At 49.9% G+C, this 19931-nt stretch overlaps 1 protein-coding gene across 2 annotated transcripts in view; it reads right to left on the bottom strand.

Moving 5' to 3' along the window:
* The window catches only part of EWSR1 (EWS RNA binding protein 1), a 30402-nt gene that overhangs the window by 9997 nt on the left and 474 nt on the right, over nucleotides 1–19931 (bottom strand). For both annotated transcript variants that reach the window (XM_029048727.2, XM_029048728.2), the window contains exons 2-7: nucleotides 11574–11610; nucleotides 11328–11379; nucleotides 9819–9942; nucleotides 4905–5091; nucleotides 1622–1789; nucleotides 184–395 (exon numbers count right to left, since the gene is read on the bottom strand). In XM_029048727.2, coding sequence (XP_028904560.1) covers nucleotides 184–395; nucleotides 1622–1789; nucleotides 4905–5091; nucleotides 9819–9942; nucleotides 11328–11379; nucleotides 11574–11610 — 780 coding nt within the window. The remainder of the gene's footprint in view (nucleotides 1–183; nucleotides 396–1621; nucleotides 1790–4904; nucleotides 5092–9818; nucleotides 9943–11327; nucleotides 11380–11573; nucleotides 11611–19931) is intronic.

Here is a 19931-nt window from a genome sequence, read left to right as displayed (position 1 = left end):
GCTCAAAGGGGCGGACTGGGCCCGGGAGGCCAAGCTTGGCCAACTCGCCCCCACCCAGCCTTTTCCCGGAAACCAAGCTGGGAGACCGGCCTCGGGCAACCAGCGGGCACCTGGGCTCAAGAGCCCGGGGACAAGGGGCCCGGAGGACGGTCCTAGTGCACTGGTTTTCTTCAAGAAACTCACTCTGCTGCCCGTAGCTGCTGCTTTGCTGGCTATATTGGCTTGGAGCCTGGCTATAGGATCCAGTTGGGGGGGGGTAACTAGTAGGGGGCTGCTGCCCATAGCTGCTTTGTTGACCATAGCTACTCGGTTGTCCGTAGCTGCTCTGCTGCCCATAGGTATTCTGCTGGGAGTAAGTGCTCTGATCGTAACTAGTCGGTTGCGTAGAAGAATAGCTGCAAGACAAAAAGTAAAACCGGGTCGGGGGGGGGGGAAGGGGAGGGTCGTACCGCTTCTTCAAACCCCTAAAACTCATCCCCCTTCCCCCCACCTCACTACAACAGGCTGGGGAGGAGATGGATATTACTACTCCTTCAGAAGGTGGGACACCACCCACTCCTAGGCTGTTGATAATTTTTTGTTTCTTTTAAAAGGAGCTACTCGTCAGATGCAGCGGGCAGGGAATGTGTTCGTTTACTATAGTACTGTACTCTCCCAGGCGCTTAGTACTGTGCTCTGCACAAAGTAAGCGTGCGATAAAAACGATCGAATGAATGAATGAACAAAGATGCGCGGCTCTGTTTCCGGTGGAGACAAAATGTGGCCTAGGGGAAAGAGCACGGGGGCTGGGCGTCTGGAGACCCCAACTCTAATCCACTGGGTGACCTCGGCCAAGTCACTTTGCTTCTCTGGGCCTCAATTTCCTCCTCTGTAAAATGGGAAGGAAATGCCCGTTCACCCTCTCCTTTCAGACCGTGAGCCCCGTGTGGGAGAGGGACTGTGCTGGAGCTGATTGTAACTTCAGACACGACCGCTGCTCTCCTCCCAGAATTTCAGAGCGGGCCAAGCATTTCCGAATGAAAGCATTAAAAGCAAAAGGGAAGGGCCACGTGAGTTGGGCCGAGGGGGGCCCACATCAAAGGAGGTCATGTGAAAATGCTTAAAAGGCAATGCTTAAGGCATAATTTTGCACACTACCAGTCCTGAGAGGGCAGTGAGAGAGTTAACTCTTGACTGACCATCCGCGATGATGAGGGGTCCGAGGCACACACGAAGAGCCCCTGTTGGGCCCACCGAGCAAGCCCCGCTACGGGGAAGCGAGAACTCTGGACCGACCCAGAAAGCGGACAAGAGAAGTGGCCCGAGTCGGGATTGCTTTGTTCGTGACCAGTCAATTCCAACGTTACTCCGCGGTCAACTAGATGTCTGTCGTTCTTTTAATATCAGAATCCAAGTGCCGACTCTCCCCCTGGGACCTCGGTGGGAACTAATGAGCTAGGATGCAATGAGCCCCTCGACGTAAGCTTTGACTTTTCAGCTGATTGGGGCGAATGAGCTCGCGGAACATGCTAGGCGAGGGGTGCGGGCAGAAGGGAATCGAAGGGGTGAGGTTGAGCCGACGGCGGAAGCGGTCCCCCCAGCCGATTCCAGGGGGGGCGTGAGGGCGGGAAGCGTTCGTTACCTGGTAGGAGGGTAGGATGGCGGCGCGGTGACCGGCTGCATGGGGTAGCTGCTGGGTACCTGGGGGTAGCTGTAGTTACTCTGTCCATATCCTAGGCTGGGCTGGCTGTAGCCTGCTGTGCTAGATTGAGGCTGACTAGTCTCAGCGGGCTTGCTCCCATCCTGGGGTCTAAAAGAGAAAGAGCGAACGTGAGACACCGTCTTTCCCGTTGGGAGCCATCAATGGTCTTCCCACTTGGCTGGCAGATGCTTCGGAAAAACCCTGATCGGAGCATTAGGGTCGGCTTTGGGACTCCGGGACCCCAGCTCACTAGCCAGACCGATCAAGTGACAGTTCCGAGAACTCTTCCTTCGGCACGGGCTAGGAACCAAAGGGGAGTCTCTCCTACACAAATCTGTGCGCCTGACCCGGCCTTTCCATGCTAGTGGGAGGGCGGTTCAAAATCTCGTCTGCTCCCCTCTCAGGGGGCTGGGAAGACAGAGGGAATTTCACCGGCCCGGGGAATATGCGCCCTCGGCTACTGGTTGCCAGGTCCAAACCCAAAGGTGGCACCCTGGCCTATGAGAGGTCTGTTTGGGCTACTTCAAATCGCAACATAAGCAGAGACAAATAAAGACAGAACACGTTATTCTTCAAACGCCTCAAAAAAAAAAAAAAAACCAAAAAACCCCTCACCGGATCCCATCGCGGAGATTTTCCCCAAAAGCACCCACAAAGAGCACTGTTCCGCCAGGCCCTAGTAACCCCAGGTGCAAAATGAGCCCTTGTCTCTGTGCCAGAAGGTCCCTGAAAAGTCATGGATCAGGTAAGGGCGGAAGGGAGAGAATGGGGTTGCCGTCCCCACGGGGTCACGTGCCCACTCCCCAAGGGGAAACCGATACTTCCCGACGGCTCCCAGGTCGGCCGGTCAGCTGTCCCCCGGTACTGCCTCGAGCAGGGGCCGGGCTCCTGGTTGCTCAGCCCGGAGGAGTCCGAGATAGCCAACTCTGGGCACTCTCCCGAAGTCTCTGGAGCGACTCACCCCACCCCACGCAACCCTCTCTCCCCTTTGGCTGAACAGGGAGCGGACCAGGAGCGAGCAGAAAGGCCAAAACCTGGGGGGACATTAGTGAGGGCGCTGTGGCTTGTTTCCCGCGGCTGACCTAAAGTGCCTTGGGCAAAAGAAGAGAACAACCCAGGACGAACTGAAAGGTTTGAAGTTAGCTCAACCCGATCCGGCAGAGACCTCAGTTCGGGCACGGACGATCTCGTTCCCAAACTGAGCGAGGAAATCCCACCTGGCTGTTCGGGATTTTTCCGAAGGGAGAAAAACCGGTGCCGAGCAGCAGCCCGGGATTGCCGCGGGCGACGTTTGGGGACACCGCAGAGGGCAACCACGAAGGCCCGCTCCGGGGCCCAGGGAGCCGGCTTCTCTGGTCTGGGTAGCTGAGGTGACCCACTGATTGGTCGATTACTCACTGCGCGTTTCGGAAGTGATCTCACCAGTATTGGCGTGAGCTCAGGTCTTCCCTCTACAGCAGTCAATAAGGCTAGGTGACAAGCGACCCGTCTCCTTTATTCCCTACCAGCTTTTCTGTAGGGAATGCTGGAGCAGCCACCAAGTACACCGGCTAGAGCAAAGACCTTCAATCTTCCGTTAAGCAACAATTAATAACGTTTACCCTCTGCCAAATCCGTTAGAAGGGATTAGACTTGTTTACCCTGGGGTTCGCTGGGCCCTGAAGTTCACCTCGATGGTCTACGGTAGAAGCAGCTACATTCCCACCCAGAGCGCCAAAAGGCTCCCAACACCAACGTGGGCAAGGTTTTGTGCTCGTGGCTCGTAGGTTCCACTAGCAGAGGTCTCGCCGAGGGAAAGGCACTTGAGGCTGGTCCGGGAAGTTACCTTGGCAGAAACCGCCTCTCCAAACCTTCCGTTGGAAGACCAGCTGCCCGGGCCATCGATGCCACACTCAAGGTCCACTCGGACACCCCCCAAACCAGCCCGTTTGTGCACCCCGATCAGAACAGCCAAACCCAAAGAGGTGACGTCCTCCGAGCGTCTCGATTACTTCAATTAGCCACCTGCCCATTAGCTCTCCCGAGCACTCGGTACAGTCAGTGCCTAGCACACGGCACCGAGGGATGATGATGACGGGCTTTCAAATCTCGCTTCTCCCGTCTATCTAGACTGGGCTCCGTGGGAGATAGAGGTATCTGACCCGATGACCTTGTACCTCTGAGCGCTTGGCACAGGGCATGGCACCTAGTATGCGCTTAACAAATGTCCCCTAATCATTGCCTTCTCAATTCTGTACCTGGGGGGTGGCGGGGGCCTCTGGCCAGTATGAAACAAGTTAGCTGGTCTGTAAACTTGCTGCAGACAGGAAACGTGCCTACCGGACTTGGTTGGATAGTAGTCCCCCAAGAGCTTCTGCTTCGTACAGTGCTCTGCACGCAGTAAGCGCTCAATAAATACGACTGAATGAATGCATGAATACAGTGCTCTCAACACAGGAAGCATTCAATAAATCCGACTGATTACTAGGGTTGGAACCCCCCAGCAAAGGTAAGGTTCTGCCTATGACAATCGGGCCCCCGTCGCCTGATCCCAAAACAGAAATTGAGGCAGGTGCTCAATTGGTGCCGGCTATTTATTCATCCAAGTGTATTTATGAGCGCTTAACGGGTGAAAAGCACTGTACTAAGCGCTTGGAAGAGTACAATAGAACAAAAACAGACACATTCCTGCCCACAATATATTCCACTTGGGAGAAAAGAAAAAATAAGAAAAAAAAAAAGGAAATGGAACTTGTTTTGTAGGTCTTCTATCCCACTTGGAGAAACAAAAACAACAACCCCTTTGCCAGATCCCAACCAGTCACACATCTAAAGCTAAGTAATTGGCTGGGGAAGGTTTTGGGTGTTTTTTTTTTAAAAGCCATCAGCATCTACGTTCTAGCCAACCAACAGCATTCGTTGTCTTCCATTAAGGAATGCTGGTTTCGAAGTTCTTTGGAAGTTGACTTGAGTTACAGAACGTGCTTCCAAGATTTCCTCTTTCATCTCCTTTCACAGAGCCCAATTACTTTAGTGACACTAGTCCCCTCTCGGAAGGCCTGCCGACGCCACACCCCCAAAAAAGGGACATCTCTTCCCAAGGGCAAAGTCCCGTGGAGCAGCAGAAATGCTCAGGAAGAGCTTTATTCCTCAAACACCCATTCCTTTCTCCGGAAACCCAGGAAGCGGGACCGGAACGCGGCGCAGTGCGCGGAGAGAAACGAGGAGAGAGAGGCGTCCTTACCTTGTCGGTGCCGTGGCAGCCGGCTGTTGCCCGTATGTCGGGTAGGCGGGCTGGGTGCCATACGCGGACTGGGCCGCGTAGGAAGCTTGAGTGGTGGTAACGGTGGCCGTGGTGGTGTCGTAGGCCCCCGTGCCGTACCCCTGTACCGGCTGACTGTAGGCCTGAGGAGCTGTCGGGGTAGTATAACCTACAACCAGGAACGAACGAGTCAGATTTTTTCCCACCATTCCCACCCATGGACCAGAGAAGCCACTTCTCATTAGAGAATCCATCCCACAAAATATCTCCCACCCCCCTAAACTTTACTGGACAGCTATAGATCGATCAATCTAGACCAAGCGCCTTCCTCCACAGATGGATTTAAAAGGATGCGTGTCCGATGTCCTCTGGAGACTCTAAGCTCCTCGTGGGCGATTCTACCGATTCGGTTGAACTGTACCGAGCATTTAGTATAGTGCTCTGCACACTGTAAATGCTTCCTGCAAAACTGAGTACCAGTGCTTTCCATCAAACACCTTCAAATAACCTGAACACACGCAAACAGGTGAAAATCTGGAAAACTTTGAAGTGGCCGTCCATCTCCGCCCCTAGACTGAAAGCACTTTTAGGTCAGGGATGGTGTCAACTAATTCTATTGTGTTGCACTCTCCCACGTGTTTAGGGCAGTGCCCTGTACACAACTAGCTCTCAATAAAATTGACTATCCATCGAAACCTACTTATTTAGTTCAAGGTTTGAAAACTCAAACGTTTTCCTTACCGGAACCATGGATTTTCTTTCCCTTAGCAAAGGCATAATCAAATACAGTTTTCCTCAGAGGCACTAGTCTTACGACTCCACACCCTTTGCCAGCATTTTCAGAGGACATTAAAACAAATTCCACAGCTGTTTCTGCCCTCAAAGATCGAGGGTGAACCAAAATCCTAAAGTAGGCCACTAGCCCCACTTTCCTTGTTATTACACCTATCGCTAATTCACGTCCATGCTGTCACTAAACCACAGCAGTGGTTTTAATTCTTCCTTCCCTTAAATGCATGGCAACCAAGTCATCACCAAAAATTTCCCAGCACCCCTGGTGAACCAGGTATCCACAAAACTGACAACAAAATTTCTAAAAAGAACTCCCCCAATAGAAACAAAAACAAACCACTCGAACATCGTCATTGTCGATGGCGTTGGACCCTGGCGGAGTGTCATCTACCTTGCACTTTATGAGGAAAAGGGGCTGCGGGGAAGACGACTGGGACATTGAAGCAAGAAGACCTATAAATACAACCTCTTCACGTTAGGCTGCGTGAAAGGCCCGATTTGACTCTTTTGGTGGCATTCCCGCCCGATGCCTGACCGAACTTTTTCTCTGCTACGGAACAATCTTCCACAGAACACAGTCCTCCAATCCCTGGACCTATCAGGGGTCTTGGCCCTCACTTTCTAGGCAGTGAAAGCTTTGGGTCTCATTTCCTGAGCAAAGAAACAATTGATTGGGCTAAGAGATAAATGAAACTGAAGCCCCTTCTACCCAACTTGCGAGGCGAGGAAATCTGAGAGGGGAAACGAATGGATTTTCTCAGATTCCCTCAAAACCCTCGACCTTCAAAACCGATTAAGTGTATAGACCCAAGCTGACTGGGGATTTCCAGAGAAATAAACCTGAAAATACCAATCCATAGCACTAGAGACCCCGCTGATGGCGACGTTCACAGACAGCGGGTACTTGTGGTGTGCTACTATTTAGGGCCCCTGTAGGGAAGGCCAATGCAGGTCAGACCTGCCTACCCTGGACACATCCTGGTCTGGTTTAGATTGCTATGAGCAGCGATTGGCACCATTTGGGCTTTCCCTTCTTGGCACCATGATCCTTTGGCAGTTACTGCTCAAAAAGAGACGGTCTTTTCATCACTGCAGTGCCGGTCCATCTGCCTTGGATTTTCAGCTGAGATGCGGCGCCGTCAGAGACCGAGGACCCTGTCATGGCCTTGTTTTCCGTTGCCCTATTTCTGCTCGCCGTGTAGCAGTTGTTCGCCTGTCCTATTGCCATCCACTCTCCTCACACTGTCCTGAGGTGAACAGAACTTCAGTGCTCGGAAACCGACTGTTTAGGATCCTACCTCGGCCTCTCGTACGGTTCCAGGAGTCGCAGGCAGAATGCCTCAAGACGACAGATGTGGTGTCTGCATGGGGGGATCCGGGTCTAATGCCAACCTTCTCAGTGGACCTCCACCTTGTCTATCTCACCCACACGCTCCCCCGGCCACATCCGACCATGACTCTCCCCATCTTCAAAGTTTTATTGAAGGCCCATCTCCTCCAACAGGTCTTCCTTAAGCCCCCCTTTTCCTCTTCTCCCTCTCCCTGACTTGCTCCCTTCAATCCCGCCCCCATAAAGCCCTACGGTACTTATATAGATATCTGTAATTTATTTATATTAATGTCTGTCGCCCCCCCAGACTGCAAGCACGTTGTGGGCAGGGAATATCGTAATATCCCAAGCGCTTAGTACAGTGCTCTGCACACAGAAAGGCTCAATAAATAGGGCTGTCTATCTCCTGAACAGGAAGCTCAAGAGCACTTCAGCTGTCAGCTTTGGGCCAGGTCTGGTGCCTGCTACCACCCTGCCTTCCCATTCTGTTGGCCAGCCTCCCCAGAGAGAAACTGGCCTTTTCGATTGCATTTTCTACTTCCCTATCGTTGCATCTTTGGGCAGTATGCTGCCTAAGTAACAGAATTCTTTGGCAGCATTCGGCTTTGTGTTCAATCGATCGATGGTATTCACTATTGTGCCCAGAGCACTGTCCTAAGCCCTTGGGAGAATACACTAGAACAGATTTGGCAGTCACCTTCCCATACCAGAAGGGAAGGCAGACATTACGATAAATTAGAATTATGGACTTTAAGTGTTGGACAGCTGAGGGTGGGGTGAATAAAGAGCACAAATCCATGTGCAAGGACAACGCAGAAGGGAAAGGGCGTAGGGAAAATGAGGACGTAATCAAGGAAGTTCCCTTGGAAGGGATATGATTTTGATAAGGCTTAATAATAAGGCTGTGTTGCCAAATGAAGGTCTTTGGTTTTGTTGATGGTTTTCCAGGTGCAAGGTGAAATTTTACTTCAGTTTTCTTCACTCACTGAAGCGACTGGCTGAATCTGGGGTCAGCAAGTCTTGCAAATGCCATCCTCTGTCACCCTCAACCATTCTTCAATGACTCCCGCTACAACTTTGGAGGATGCTCATAGCCTAGTAAACTGGATGAGTTTCCCAGACGTGCCGAAGCTAATTCTAATGCCCACGCCCGCTTTTCTCGTTCTACTCCCTGGCTTGGCTGCATACACTTAACTGAAAAGGACTAGATCCACTCTGTCCTCCTGACTACGAAGAAAGGCCCGCCAGGGGAAGCAGTTTCTGAATCTGAAAATTTCTTAGGGCAGCTCAATTCGCTAAACTGGTTCCAGAGCCCAGAAATGCCCCTGAAAACTCTCCAAGCTGGTCCCTGCACTTCTCCCACTTCTTCTTATAAGACCAGTTAAACTACTTCTTAGTAGTTTAAGTTCTAAAACTATGCCAATGACCTGGAATACACAGCTAGAGTTCAAGTGCTAAAGCCCTTCCTTCTACAATAAATGCAATTCAAGCCAGGGGAAAGATCACAAGAAATGTTCCCAACCTTCATTCAGCTTCAAAGACTGCAAGTGCCCCTTGCTAAGCAAATGGCGACACCCAGAATGATTGTGATTTGAAATGGCCTCCCAAGCAACTGGTACTGGCAACTTCAGTGCACGTATCCCACCGAAAAGAATAAATGCCTCACTTAAGCTTTAAGGAGATGTTTGGTTTTTCAGTATTTGGAAACCATCTTTAACTCGTTGAGAAATAGCATGGCCCACTAGAACGAGCCAATGCCTGCGAGTCAGAGGAATCGGTAAAGAGACTGGCTCGGCCACTTGTCTGCTGTGTGGTCGAAGGCAAGTCGCTTTCCTTCTTTGGGCCTCAGTTCCCTCACCTGCAAAATGGAGATTCAATCCCTGTCCCTCCTCCTACTTAGACAAGATGAACCCCATATGGGACCTGATTATCTTGTCTCTAGTACAGTGCTTAATGCATTAGGAGCACTCAACAAATACCACAATTATTACTGAGTACCACATCTGGGTAAATTAAGAATATCTTAAGTGGCAGGAGGTGAGAGGGAGCAGTGGATGGGAGAAGCGGGTAAGTCTTCCCCAGGGGAGACTGAGGTCAGAGAGCCCAACTCTACAGGCTTCATGCTCATTTGGGGCTTCCAGGGGCCCAAGGCCAGGCCAGATTTTTCCTCCCTGAACTTTCTATTGCTCCTAGAGTGGGCCAGGGCAAGGACAGGTCAGAAACCTTGGATGACCTTGCTGCCCAGCTAGATTATTCGACAGGCATTAAGTGGCGAGCCAAAAACTTGTCAACTTAATACTCCTCCCCTTAAGCTGAACAAGTCCTCTATATTTCCATTCACTTCGCTTCCAGGTCCCTGAAGCCTAAATGCGGATACTGTGACTCTCAAGAACAACCTGCCTCTAAAATATGTCCATGGAGAGAATTCTCCAGGCCAACTGTCGATCAAACTCACACAGAGGTTGTGAACAAGGCCGGGTACGCTTCTGGATTGGCAATTCACGACTGTGGAACATGCAGGGCGAGGGTCTGGAAATCCCTCATCGCACCTCATCATGCAGTTCACCCTTTTAGGGATCAGGGAAAGTCGGTTGGATTTTAAGTCAGTTGGATTTGGAGAGGTTCAGCTACCGTTGGCTTCGGCGGAAAACTGCCAACCAGAGCCACCCCGGGGCGGAGACGGATATACTCTTGGCAACCGATACGAGAGAACGGGAATAATAATAATAATAATCCTCAACCCCCATTCCCTTGCCAAGCCAAGCGGCCCTTACCAGTTGGAGGCTGCCCATAGGAAGTCGCATATGCAGTTTGTCCATAGGTAGCCGTCGTCTGGGCCTGGGTGTAGCTGACATCGGTGGGCTGCCCGTAGGCTCCATAGCTCTGTTGCCCGTAAGCCTGATCCGGAGAAGAGAGAGTACACACAACGTTTAGATGAATTGGCCCCCTCCCTCTGGTTACGATACGGCTACCCAACTGGAGAATCGTGTCCACTCTTGCTTTCTGGTACCAACCAAGGCAGGTGCCTGACCTCAGAAGATTCTTCAGGTTATAACACTGAACTCTGACGCTGTTTGATGAGACCCTGAAATCTTGGCACTGATCGAGTGAAATCCACGACGTCTTTAACTGGTCTTATAAAATGGAGGTAGATACAGAGACTTTGAAAATTAAGGCAATTCTGGAGGCTTGTAAGCCACCGGACATGCCTCTCGAGACCGCAGACAAATCAAATCTAACTTTCTAGAATATTAAAAGCAAGACACCCCAAAGGCCTTGGTCACCAGAAAAGGACGGGTGTCACAGACTGCAAAAATGCTTGAAGTAATCGTTGTACTTCTAACAATAAATAAAAAGGCAAGAAAGCAGGGAGGGGTGAACACCAGTCAGTCATTTCAAAGGAAAGGAATCGAAAGAGTTTATCCTCTACCTAGTTTAGAGTTTTGCTTGAAAGAGGCCCCTGTAGTTCTTAAGACAGAACAAAAGATGCCTTGGGTAACATCGTCCATCTCAACGGTCTTGATCTAGTTAACCAGTTGTACAAGTTTTATCAGGCCACGAAAGCGGACTTTTATCGTGCTCATTTTGGGCTTAGCGGCCCATTTCCGCAAACCGGAAGGCCGGAGCTCCAATCTTTTTCTCCTGAAGCGGACTGTCTCCGCTTTTCCAGCTAGTGGCAGATATGTCGGTCAGTCAATTGTATTTTACTGCGCACATCCTGTGTGCAGAGCACTGCATTAAGCACTTGGGAGAGTATACTCTAACAATAACAGACACACTCCCTCCCCACAACCAGCTAGCAGTCTAGAGGGGGAGAAAGACACTAATATAAAGTACAGATGTGTGCTGTGGGGCCGGGAATGAATAGAGGGAGAAAGTTAGGAAGACGTAAAAGCGAGTGGAAGAAGAGAAAAGGAGGGATTAGTCAGGGAAGGCCTCTTGGACGAGATGTGCCTTCAACAAAGCTTTGAAGGAGAGGAGAGTCGTCTGTCGGACGTGAAGGGGGGGGGGGGGCGATGTCTAATTCAGACCTAACCTGGCTTTCACTTGAAGATAAAACCGTAACTTCGGGGCACACCTCCTGCAATGCCCAAAATTGAGCTGCCAAGTGGAATGATTTTCCCTTTGTAGGGTGCCTCAGTGCTTAATACAGTGCCTAGAACATAGTAAGCGCTTAAATACCATTTAAAAGAGAAAAAGGACAAGGATCCGCCCTTGTTTTTGAGTCTCACAGCTCACCCTTTCCCCACAGTTGGAAATCACAAAGATGCCGGTCCGATTACCTGTGTTGTCTGTGCGTATCCTTGAGCTGGCTGGGCGGCGTAAGCACTGTAGCTGTAAGAGGAATTCAAGGCAAGGTTTCAACCAAAAATCGCCACCTCCGTTCCTAACCCGGCCCACCTTATGCCAACCGGCGCAGGGCTTAGCTAGTGAAAAATATTTCAGGCTGAAAGGAGACATTCACTCAACCACGACATGGCTGGGAGGAACATATAGTGTGCATTGCAAAAGACGTGAAAAGTACTCACCCCTGTTGGGCCGCTGCTTGGCTGTAAGTACTATAGTCTGTGGAGAGGAAAGAATCAAAATTAAAATTAAAAATTAAAAAAAGGCACCATGTAAAAAACTGCCGCCCAGTGGGGGATCGATCGGAAGGGCGGGAAGCAGTGAGACTGGAGAACGGGTCAAGGGGTGAGCCAGGGACAGGCCCCTGGGCGTTGTGCCCAAACCCCAACGACCCTGCCCAGGAAAATGACCATCGCACAAGCTTTTCAAGTCAGTCGAGCGTATTTATTGAGCGATTACTGTGTGCAGAACACTGTACTAAGCGCTTGTACAATACAATACAGAGTACAATACAACAATCGCAGGTGAGTTCCCTGCCCGCAGGAAGCTTACAGTCTAGAGGGACTCTAAGGCAGCTCATTAGTGGCTATTAAGCAACCCGGCCAACTAGGACACTGAGGCAGAGAGATTGTTCAGTTTTCATCACTGCCGGAGAAATACGCTCGTTGATCGAGCTTGGGATTTAACTCAGACCTTGCTGGTGACTGATGAGAACCAGGAATGGTAAGTAAGCAGAAGGAAAACACCGCACCTTACCGGGGAATTTGGTTTTAAGAATCACTGTCCAAAATATAAACACAAACACACCCCACACTCCCACTGCCCAAACCCCAACACCACGAAGTTTCATCTATTTTTAAAAATGTTCCTTTTTCAAAGCCCAGGAAATTACCTTCCCTCCCTTAAAGGAAACTACATTTCGAGTAATGTGGAAAATGGAGGCAATTACCCAGGAAATTCAGGCAAAGACTGAATCTGGCATAAGCAGGTCTCTGGTTACATTAGATTGGTGGAACCTGGACTTTGAGGAGGGAAAAAAAATACACCAGTCACTAACTCCCACGTCCTTTGTTCCAGCCCTAAGGAGTGGAGGCACAAAAAGGAGAACCTTCCGAAATTTATTTTGACCACTCTTGTTGTAATTTCTTTTTTTTTTTTAAACTCTCTCCCCCGTTAAGAGTGTAAACTCCTTGAGAGCTGAGAATGTGATCCTTTGTTATTCTGTTCTTCCCAAGTACCTAGAGAGTGCCCCACCTTAGGTAGGAGCTCAATAAAGGCTACTACAGGAAACACTGTGAAAGACTAACTGCAAAAGGCTAAGAGAAACATGAAGGAACCATACCTCACTTTCACAGTGGCCAGGTAAAAGGGGTGGGATCTGGAATCGTCTACCCAAGAGCACGCATGCAAACGCGTGTCCACACATACTCACACATGACTGAGTTCCTACACACCCGCCTAATTCAGGAATTGAGCGCAGAACTGTCCATCATCCAAGAGAGGCAGGTCCAATAAGTTCATTCAATTCATTCAGTCGTATTTACTGAGCACTTACAGTTTGCAGAGCACTATACTAGACGCCGCTGCTGCCATCTGAGGATCAAATACCGCCCCAAGTGAACACCTCTTTACCTAGAAAGCCCCACTCGCCTGCCAGTCTGCTCCTTCACAGGTTGTTCCTCAGGTGACCCTAAGCCCATTACGGGCAGGGAATGTGTCTGCTAATTCTGTTGTGTTGTTCTCTCCCCAGTGCTTAGTGTAGTGCTCTGCACACAGTACACGCTCAATACCATCGATTGCCTGACGATGCAATGTCCCATTCAATGACGTATCTTTCTGCCACAGGATCTCAGAAAGCACAAATCATCTCCATTAACCTTATCTTTCCATTCTACTTCTCTACTTGGAGAAGCAGCAGGGTGGGGTGGCTACAGCCTGGGCATCATTAAGTCACGGGTTCTAATGCCACTTGTCTGCTGTGTGACCTTGTGCAAGTCACTTCGCTTCTCTGGGCCTCCATGACCTCGCCTGTAAAATGGGGACTGAGGCTGTGAGCCCCACGGGGGCCTAATACTGTGTCCAACTCGATTTGCTTGTCTCCACCCCAGCGCTTCGTACAGTGCCCGGCACACAGTAAACCACTTAACAAATACCACAATTCTTATGATTATTGCTTCACCAAGAAAAGCTTACAACGTTTCTAAAAGCGCTACCATCTTGTTTGAGCTGTAGCTCACACGAGTAGCCCTAAAGTGTTTCTCTTATTCATAGAGAAAAATATGTCAATCAATCGTATTTACTGAGTGCTTACTGCATCCAAAGCAAGGGAGAAAACAATGTGACAGAGATGATAGGCATGTTCCCTTCTCAACATGACCTTACAGTTCATGTCAATGGAAAAGCCCTTGATGCTATGGCTTTTCCTTGAACCGAACCCCAAACCCCCATGCTCGTTAGGGTTGAGGGACTCTCCACAAAACCAATTTCACAAATGCTAATAGGCCAATGTTATTTTCACAGATGCATTCTGCACACGAATAGGGATTTTCTTTCCAGTCCTGTCGAAAACACTTGAGCACCTGGGTGCAGGGCATTTTAAGAGGTGCTCGAGAATGAACAACGCAAGCAAGAGATAACCCTCTGTCTCTGGCTTCGAGGACTTCGCTCTCCCCAAACGGCCAGGTGCTAGCCAAACCTCAACTAAAGTTTAGATTGGCCCAAATCGGCCAACCTAAAAACATCCCTGGAAGGTGACCTGTTAAAAGAGACCCAATGGTCATCTGGTTCCTAAAGTTAGCATGGCCTATTAGAAAGAGCATGGGCTCGGAAAAAAATCACAGGACCTGGGGTTCTAATCCCAGCTCTGCCACGTCTGTTGTGTAACATTTGGATGGTCATTTAACTTCTCTGAGCCTCCGTTACCTCTTCTGTAAAATGGGGATTAAGAGTGTGAGCCCCATGTGAGCCCGTTATTGGGCAGGGATTGTCTATCTGTTGTCGAACTATAAACTCCAAGCACGTAGTACAGTACTCTGCACATAAGTGCTCAATAAATACTATTGAATGAATGGATGACAGGGACTGAGCCCTACCTGATATCTACCCCAGCACTTAAAACAGTGCTTGGCACACAGTAAGCGCTTAACAAATACCACCATTATTATTATTAATTCGCGATGGGCCAAGAGTTATCTGAATACATTCCACAACAAACAGATCAGCAAAACGACATTTCCCCTAATGTAATTTCGCTTTTTAGGTGCAAACAAACTGCCAAATAAGTTGGACGGTCTTCGGTTCACGTAAACCCATCGGGCTGCCATTATGTAAACAGAAAATTCCCCTCCGCCCCCCAAAACATGGAATTGGAGACGTGCAGAATACAGAATCTAATAATAATAACAACTATGATATTTGTTAAGCACTAACTACGTACCAGGCACTGTACCAAGTGCTAATAGGTACAAAATAATCCGACCCCTCAGGAGTTCACAGTCTAAATGAGAGGGAGAACAGGTATTGATTCTCCATTTTGGAGATGAGGGAAGTGAAGTGACCTCCCCAAGGTCTCAAAGCAGGTATGTGGCCGAGCTGGATTAGAACCCAAGTCCTGACTCCTGGACCAGGCTACTCCCTCTATGCCGCACTGCTCCTGAAATGTGCTCCTCCAAACAATACATTTCTAACAGAATCTGAAGTGCAAAATGCTTATCATGCAATCTTCAACCTAGGTACATTTAGAAGACCCTAACTAGTTAGTCCCCCCCATCAGAAAGCTCTGGGCACTGAGTATGGTTTCGATATTTACTTTCACCACAGCTTTAACTGTCCATCCTGCTTCCCAATACTGGATTGGGAAGGCCCCCAAAATTGAGATAAACGGACATTCAGAATCAAACAAGATGCAGTTGGACAAAAGTTTCACACTGGGGACTGGCTAAAACTTGATTTCAGAGAAGGAAAACGTCTTGGGTTCAGCAATAATAATGATAATGGTATTTTATTAAGCGCTTACTGTGTGCCAGGCACTGAACTAAGCACGGGGGGGGGGGGGGGTACAGGCAAACTGGGTTAGACACGGTCCCTGTCTCTCGTGGGGCTCACAGTCTCTATCCCCATTTTACAGATGAGGTAACTGAGGCACCGTTAAATAAAATGACTTGCCCAAGGTCAAACAGCAGGCAAGTGGCAGAGCTGGGATTAGATGTAGGACCTTCTGACTCCCAGGCTCGGGCTCTATTCACTACATCACGCTGCTTCCTCAAGGAAGCAAAGAATGTTACCTAAGAATTTAATAAGAACACAAAAACAAACCATGGAGGCCCAACCCTGGCCCTTGCCCTCTACGGCCCCACAAGACGGAAACACTCCATTTGGGGGACAGTTTGATGCCAAGGCCCGGTCCCTTGGCTTACAACCATTCTCCGCCCTGCCTTTTTTTTTTTTTTTGGTGGTTATGCGCTTAGTATGTGCCAAGCACTGTGCTACACGCTGAACTATGTCCACACCGCTCTTTGGAAAATTTCAGGTTCCCGATTCCCCTTCCCGAAATCTGGGTGGCAGCAAGCAGCAGCGTGCCGGCTGGGGAAGGGGGGATAAAGAGGGAGACTGGACCGACCGACCTTCCAAGGCAAAGGACCGGGGTTAAGGAGAGGTAAGAAGAGACGGTAGCAAAGACAGAGGAAGGCAAGTTTCTCCACCATGAACTTTTCTTGCGCTGCTTAATGAGCAGGTATCCCGACTTACTCGCACGCAGACTGGGCCGGGATAAACCTGTTCCCCCCACTCCACCGACCTTCGATAACCACAAGCCCACTGGAGAGGCAACGGACAAGCATTGTTTACAACCCAGCCACCGTGCCTTCCTGCTGTAAATTGGCAAGGGCTTTTTCAGTTTCAGCCTGACTGTGAAACCCAATCGCTGGGCACTTTTCCTTATCTCTCCTCCCACTGCTTTCACTGCCACTTAAATACCCTGGCAGGTGCTTGGGAGGCTGCAAACACTGAACCCCCCAGAGGTGACCGCTCTGGTGCCCCCCAGGACACTACCCGCCCTGCACAAATAGGGCACGGCGCCCTTCGACAAGTTTAAAGACGTTTATTTGATCGCAAAATGAACTGCCATCTCCTGGATTGCCGCCCCCCCCCAAAATCAACACATAATGGAGGATTTTTTAGCCTTCATCAAAAAATATCACACATTAAAAGACCTCTTAAATCAAATAATAATGGTACTTGAAGGATGGACTAAGCATTTATTATGTACCAAACACTACCGAGTAGATACAAGGCAATCAGGTCAGAATTATACATTTTATTCACTGCCACTTGTCTGCTGTGTGACCTCAGGCAAGTCAATTCACTTCTCTGCCTCAGTTATCACACCTGGAAAATGGGTTTAAGATTGCAAGCCCCAGGTGGGACATGGACTGTGTTCAACCTCGTGGGTCTTTTTCTACTCTAGCTCTTAGCTACATAAGCGCTTACCAAATACTATGATTATATTTAAAAGCTCGAATTTTCTTCAAGAAACCTGGAAATCACTTTAACAACTGCCCTCAAATCAAAGCTGTTTCTCAAAGTTACACCCATAATTCACATGGTTGTGATGGACTCCCCTCATAACACCGTGATTCATTAAGCGGGTAGTACTTTCTGACCGAAAGGATGGGAACTACTTGATGGTCTCACTGTATAGATTTTATCCCAGTATGAAGCATCTTTAAACATTTGTAGGCACAGCTCATGCATTTTTTCCTTAATCTGTCAAGAAACCTTGCAGTATTTTTAAATTGAGGTGGTTTTATGATGTCTCCATCTTGGAAAACCCCCCATCCCAGGTGTCTACTTGAGTGTTGCAAATTTTAAAATGAAAGAGTGAGAAGGCTAAAGGTTTTAGTTTGGAAGAGATTCAGCGCTGTGTAATTACACCACACATTCCATTTAAGCAGCGTGGCCTAGCGGGTAGAGCAATAAGTCTAGGACTCAGAAGGAACTGGGTTCTAGTCCTGACTTCACCCCTCGTCAGCTGTGACCTTGGGCAAGTCACTTAGCTTCGCTGGGCCTTGGTTACCTCATGGATAAAAGGGGGATTATGACTGTGAGCCCCATGTGGGACAGGGACTGTGTCTTATAGACTGTAAACTCGCTGTGGGCAGGGACTGTGTTTATTGTTCTACTGTGCTCTCCCAAGCGCTTAGTACAGTGCTGAGCACACAGTAAGCGCTCAATAAATACGACTGAATAACTACCTTGTATCTCCCCAGAGCTTACTTGGAACAGTTCAGTAAGCACTTAACACCATGAAAAAAATTAAATTGGTGAAGGGAGAATACCACTTTAAAGTGCAAAATACTTCTCTTGCTTAGCATTTTTTTTTTGTTGGGGAGAAGAGAATTTGTTAAGCACTAACCATATGGTAGGCACTGTACTAAGTACCGGGGTACATACAAGCCAATCAGGTTGGACCCAAACCCTTGTTCCACACAAGGCTCACAGTCTCACTCTCTGCTTTACCGAGGAGGCAACCGAGGCACAGAGAAGTGAGGTGGACTTGCCCAAGGTCACAGACAAGTGGGAGAACCAGGATGGGAACCTGGGTCCCCTGCCTCCCAGGCCCATGCTCTTTCCTCTAAGACACGCCGCTTCTCTAATAATCCACCTGATTATCAGCAGAGCAAGGGATTTGCAACTACCAAATTATTATTTTTACCATTATTAATGCCCCCGAGGCACAAATTCGTCTAACGAATGGCTCAACTTTTAGGACTACACTAGGATTATAAATCCTGAGTGTTACTACCCTATGAGAAGTATGTTTTGGGAATGGCCTTTCAAAGGCTTTAGAGAAATTATTAACTTCCCTTTACCAGTCAGGCCCCAGGACTGTCAACTTAGCATTTATTTCCCTTTTCCACTTACAGCACCCACACAAAAACACCACCAGCCAGGGGCGGTCCTCCATCGAGGGTCTGAAGCAGGGCGCAGCCCTCCTCCTCCTCACAATCTCCAAGCGGGTAGACCTGGGTTCCAATCCCAGCTCCTCCGCTCACCTAGTGCGTGACCTTGGGCAAGTCGTTGGCCTTCTCGGTGCCTTAAATTTCCTCCTCTGCAGAATCCTTTCTCCCTTCCCCTTAGACGGTGATCCCCGAATGAGAGGAGACCCTCTCCCAACGAATTACACTCTATCTACCCCACCGCTTGGCACAGTGCACCCTTACCAAATATCCCGCCTCCATTACTCTGAGCCACCTCCTAGTTGGAGGGGAAAGGGAGGGAGGCACCCTCAGCTAATCCGGATGAGGGAGGGGAGAGGAGGGGAGGGTCGGGGGGGGGGAGGGTGGTCCGGGTCCACTGGGGTCCACCTAGCTGGAGGCGCGGCTACTAACTGCAAGACACCGGCCGAGGCGACTGACTCTACTGCCCGCCCCCAGGCGCTCACTACAGTGCCGGGCACCCACATGGCACTCCATAAACAGCACTGAAGGAGGGAGGGAAGACCCCCACCGGGGGCATCTGGGGGGCACGGGGGGCGCCCGGGGGGAGACAGACCTGCCAGAGGGCGAGGGAGACAGAAAGAGGGATGGAGGGGGAGGGAGGGAGAGAGATAGAGGGAAAGACACAGAGAGAGACAGAGCGAGGGAAAGAGAGATAGAGGGAAAGAGAGACAGAGCGAGGGAAAAGAGACAGAGGGGGGAAAGAGAGACAGAGGGGGGAAAGAGAGACAGAGAGGGGGAAAGAGAGAGGGGGGAAGGGGGGAGAGACGGGGGGGAAAGAGAGACAAAGGGGGGGAAAGAGAGACAGAGGGGGGAAGAGAGACGGGGGGGAAAGAGAGACGGGGGGGGGAAAGAGAGACGGGGGGGAAAGAGAGACGGGGGGGGAAAGAGAGACGGGGGGGAAAGAGAGACAGAAGGGGGAAGAGAGACAGAGGGGGGAAAGAGAGACAGAGGGGGGAAAGAGAGACAGAGGGGGGGAAAGAGAGACAGAGGGGGGGAAAGAGAGACAGAGGGGGGGAAAGAGAGACAGAGGGGGGGAAAGAGAGACAGGGGGGGAAAGAGAGACAGAGGGGGGGAAAGAGAGACAGGGGGGGAAAGAGAGACGGGGGGGGAAAGAGAGACAGAGGGGGGGAAAGAGAGACAGAGGGGGGGAAAGAGAGACAGAGGGGGGGAAAGAGAGACAGAGGGGGGGAAAGAGACGGGGGGAGAGACAAAGAGGGGGAAAGAGAGACAGAGAGGGGGAGACAGAGAAAAGGGAAGAGGGGAAGAGGGAAAGAGAGAGGGGAAGAGGCAAAGAGAGACAGAGAGATAGAGGAAGAGAGAGAGAGAAATAGAGGGAGAGAGGAAGAGGGAAAGAGAAATGGAGGGAAAGGGAGAGAGATGGAGGGAAAGAGAGAGGAAGGAAAAGAGAAAAAGACAGAGGCAAAAAGGGAGATGGGGAAAAGATAGGGAGGTAGAGGCAAAGAGGGAGAAGGGAAAAGAAAAAGAGAGGGAGGGAGGGAAAAACGGTGTGTGCGTGTGTGTGTGTTTTGTCTGGCACGGCCC

This window comes from Ornithorhynchus anatinus, chromosome 21 (assembly GCF_004115215.2).
Source record: "Ornithorhynchus anatinus isolate Pmale09 chromosome 21, mOrnAna1.pri.v4, whole genome shotgun sequence".
Taxonomy (NCBI): domain Eukaryota; kingdom Metazoa; phylum Chordata; class Mammalia; order Monotremata; family Ornithorhynchidae; genus Ornithorhynchus; species Ornithorhynchus anatinus.
Note: the sequence above shows the minus strand (reverse complement) of the source record. Positions and strands in the feature narration are given on the sequence as shown.